The 3,936-nt window shown below is 37.2% G+C and overlaps 1 protein-coding gene across 2 annotated transcripts; it reads right to left on the bottom strand.

Annotated features, from left to right (window-relative positions):
* Positions 1-1,500: 1,500 nt before the first annotated feature.
* Positions 1,501-3,731, bottom strand: LOC146740862 (adenylate cyclase type 6-like). Of its 2 annotated transcripts, none has more exons than XM_085501313.1 (2): positions 3,414-3,731; positions 1,501-2,975 (listed from the first exon to the last, which is right to left on the bottom strand). In XM_085501313.1, the coding sequence occupies exon 2, from the start codon at positions 2,964-2,966 to the stop codon at positions 2,004-2,006; it is 963 nt and encodes a 320-aa protein (XP_085357439.1). In that variant the 5' UTR covers positions 2,967-2,975; positions 3,414-3,731; the 3' UTR covers positions 1,501-2,003. The 2 variants fall into 2 exon arrangements, with proteins under 2 accessions (XP_085357439.1, XP_085357438.1); XM_085501312.1 differs by having other exon boundaries at positions 3,418-3,731.
* Between the last annotated feature and the right edge of the window lie 205 nt (positions 3,732-3,936).

Below are 3,936 nucleotides of genomic sequence, written 5' to 3'. Positions count from 1 at the left end.
AAAAACATGCATTCATTCAGGAAACTGTATGATTATTACACTATGTCAACAGAGCACTTAATTACCACGTAAAAGCTCTACCGGGCAATTTGAATGTTCATTTCCACTTCCGTGCATTATAAAACCTAATGCGTAATGAAAAAGATTGTTTGGGGGAAGCAAATCCAACGTGCGCGGATGGTAGCTACCGGTAGATCACGGGCATGGCCATCCGCAACTGTGAATACACATACACATCGGGGTAAAATAAATATGACAATGTTGGGTGGAAAGACATTAAGTCTTGCGCTACACTACATGTATTAACAATTTTACTATCAATTTATGTGGCAATGAGGACAGGCTGTTTAAATACAGCACTATTTGAAACAAAATATTTATTTTATTGAAATATGCCTTTTTCATTCTCAAATGTTTCTTTTATTTAATTCTGTATTTTTTTTTTACTCATTTTTAGCCCATCTACCCCCATCTCCTCGAATACACAAAATTGATCTTACTCTATAATTTGTTGCATGCAAGATAGGAAAAACACCAGCATTTATCTGTGATTAAAAAAAATAGCTGCGCTCAAGGTTGAGAGTATTTCAAGTGGCTTTGAGTTAAATTTTAAACAGTGAGTGTCCACTACAGAATGCTATGTTGATATTGCAGAAAAGAACTATGAAAAATGAGAAAAAGTAGGAATTTAAATTAACATTTGTTTATTATTATAGGATGATTTGATACAGCTGTCCGAAAATATTTCTATTCATGTTTTATTGATTTAACCGGATACCAAAAAATGGTTGACAAAATACTAGTATTGCACATTCATTGAATAGAATGACCAGCCACAGCAACCCACGAAGCACTGCGATTTTGTGACCTCAGGATATTTGATCCTCTGAAACTTGAATTCGAATTAAGAAATATAAGCGTATTTTTCTATTAGTAGTACATCCACTCCCATACATGACAGAGGAGTGTCTATAAGTCAAAATAAATCATATTTGAGTGACTGGGCATACAGAAATGTAATTGTTAGCTTACATGCCCTTCTATTTGAGATGTTTTTATTATAATACAGTATATACAGCAAATGCAGTATTTACATTGTCTCCTGAGGGAATACTCACAACCAAGTGGGTGGACAATGTACTTTAAAAAATTAATTGGGAGGTTCCACATATAATGGATCTTTTCTAAAAGTTGAGTATGCAGGACATCTGTGGCAGCGAACATGTTATGTGTTTTTTTGGAGGGGTGAGGGGGGATAGAGTGAAGGAGGTTGAATCAATTCCTCCTTTCTACCACGATTTCATAGTTTTCACAATATATATACAATGTAAATTAGGTGATTTTGAAGACCAGTTTTAGGAATTATTTTCCCTGATTAATCCTAAATATTGACAGTATCTGGAGATGAAGGTTGAATTGGTACATTACCAGGATAATTCAAAAAACATCAAAACATTGTTGGTGGTGGTGGTAATAGTTGCGTTATTTTTTTTTTTTCAATTTTCATATGTATAGGGTAATCAAAATAATTTATAAAAATCATTGAAAAAAATAATAAATTAAACATCAGCTCAGCCACTCCAGTTGCTAACATGCATTTTGGTTATGATTGCTTTAATTCCTTTAAATTTCAAAATACTTATATATTTAATAATTTTTTTTTTGTGCTTTTTTTGCAGCTGAGTAGGGAACATTTGATTCAATCTTGCTGTGCAGATAAAATGCCGGATTTCATGAGATCTCACAATTTATCTCCCTAGTTACAGTACCTTATCTTATCCATGGTGATATGTATTTATAAGTATATAATTACCAGTCCATACTGGGAAACAATGTGTTGTATCCGTACAGGATACAATATCCTGTTCAAAAAACCCTAGTACTATGAAGACAACAATTAATTTAATACATATGTGTAAATAAATCAAGTAGGGTTAATCATTTTAATCAAAAAAATCTGAACCGAATTGGGATTTATCTGTTAATTCAGATTGATAAGGTATTTAAATGACACTTGCCTGTTTCCATAGAAACCAGTCGCCGCTGTTATTTGCTGCTGCACAAACAATATGAAAGAGTGCAAGACAGCACCCGCCTAGGACCGCTAGCCTCATCCTCACGGGCAGTAACGTGTAGATCATGTAGATAAAGAAGATGGTACACCAAACAGCAGCTGTAGCTGAAGATGGCACCGCAGACAGCACAGCAACCAGTATAATAATACACAGGAGAATGATTATTATGTAACAGACGATACTGAGTTGTCGCTGAGAAAAGCCGCTGCGATTACAAAAAAACTGCAGCCCAACAAGGAATATGAAGAAAACTCCGAGAATAACTCCTCTAACCCATGAAGTGTTCCCAGGGCCATAGTAGAAAATTATCATCACAATACAAACAAGAGCTATTAAGCCAATTAGGCACATCAAGCTGCTTTTGTTCAGGCTGAAAAAATATCTTTGATATAAACGTTCAAGTTTTTCTGATTTGAATTTTTTAGATCTGAACACCTTGGAGAATTCCCTCAACGAGTCTGTACATGTTCCCTCATTGTTAAGAATCGACTCTGCATCTCTGTCCTTTTTCTCTTCCAGTTCCACAGACTTCAACCTAATATCACCGTTTTTTGATCGACCATTTTTTATCTCAGGCCTGGCTCCCCTCGATAGTCGGGTCCGAACAGTGGGTTCCGGGTTCTCTGCCTCTTTTTCCCAGGCGGATTTGCGTGACCGAGAGCTCAGAATAGACGTTGCACTAGCAGGTCTCGACGATGTCAAATTTGGTTCTCCCTTATTTTTGTTGTCTACGTTCAGTTTTGTATTACTTGAGTCAACATTCTGTTGCTGTTGTTGCTGCTGCTGTTCCTGTTGTTGTGCACCTGGGTTGCTGTCCTCCCATGCAGATTTACGACTCCTTGTCGAGCCCGCCGAATCGGGTGGTGTGTTATCAGCTCTCGTCGTGGACATCTTCAATAGCTGTTGTATAGTAAAATATTGAAAATAAAAGTATAAATAAATAAATATAAAAGACCTGAGTAGTGTTCAAATATGACAAAGATAATACAATTGGGGGCATGTCTTACATCGGCGTTATTGTACAATGACGATGTATAGTTACTGTTCTATATTTGGAGTGTATCGTATCTAATAGGGTCGAAACAGACATACACCACGATACACTGTTCTTATATAAACAAATTTCATAGACAACCCCGCATTACAGGCCACACGACCAGCCGCACTGCACGAGAACGGTGGCTCTGCGACTAAACGGTGATTGTATGACTACGATCATGGTCGACCTTCATCATAGCGAAAATCATCGCGCATACAGCCCGAGCAAACAGAGTCTACACGATTTCACCATTGAAAAATCAATAAAAATTACGAGTGTGAGATAACGTAAGAATATACCTACGGTCTGAGAAATATCTGCTTGAGCTTGGATATCATCAAAAATGAAGATGGAACTTAAGATTCGGCGACTGCCGGTGAAACAATCTTAACCCGCGGTGCGACGATACACAGCAGCAATGACGGGAAACACCGACATTAAACACACACAATCAGGTTCTTACAGCTCACTATATCTGATTTACATTCTCTAGCATGCGGTGGGTGCTTGCGTCAACTGAATTAATACATCCACGCGGAATATTATGATGGAATCTGAAAATCTAATGTCTGCTGATTTGTTTTTCTCGCGTCCTGCTTGCCACATTGATCATCGTTATTGCTATTCATGTTCTCGGGCGTTTTACCGGTCATAAAAATCCAATTGGCTGATTGGTCCATATGCCACTGGCTGTTATTTATACTGTCGGACACCCCAGATACAGTTCCGCATTTTTTTCAAGACTTCTTTTGGTAGATTTGAATTGGCGACGTATTTGACTGCAGTTTTATTTTGAACTGCAAATAAATTGAATTAATCGTT

This window comes from Saccoglossus kowalevskii, chromosome 7 (assembly GCF_978046115.1).
Source record: "Saccoglossus kowalevskii chromosome 7, keSacKowa6.1, whole genome shotgun sequence".
NCBI lineage: Eukaryota > Metazoa > Hemichordata > Enteropneusta > Harrimaniidae > Saccoglossus > Saccoglossus kowalevskii.
The sequence above is the reverse complement of the archived record's forward strand: the minus strand, read 5'-3'. Positions and strand labels throughout refer to the sequence as shown.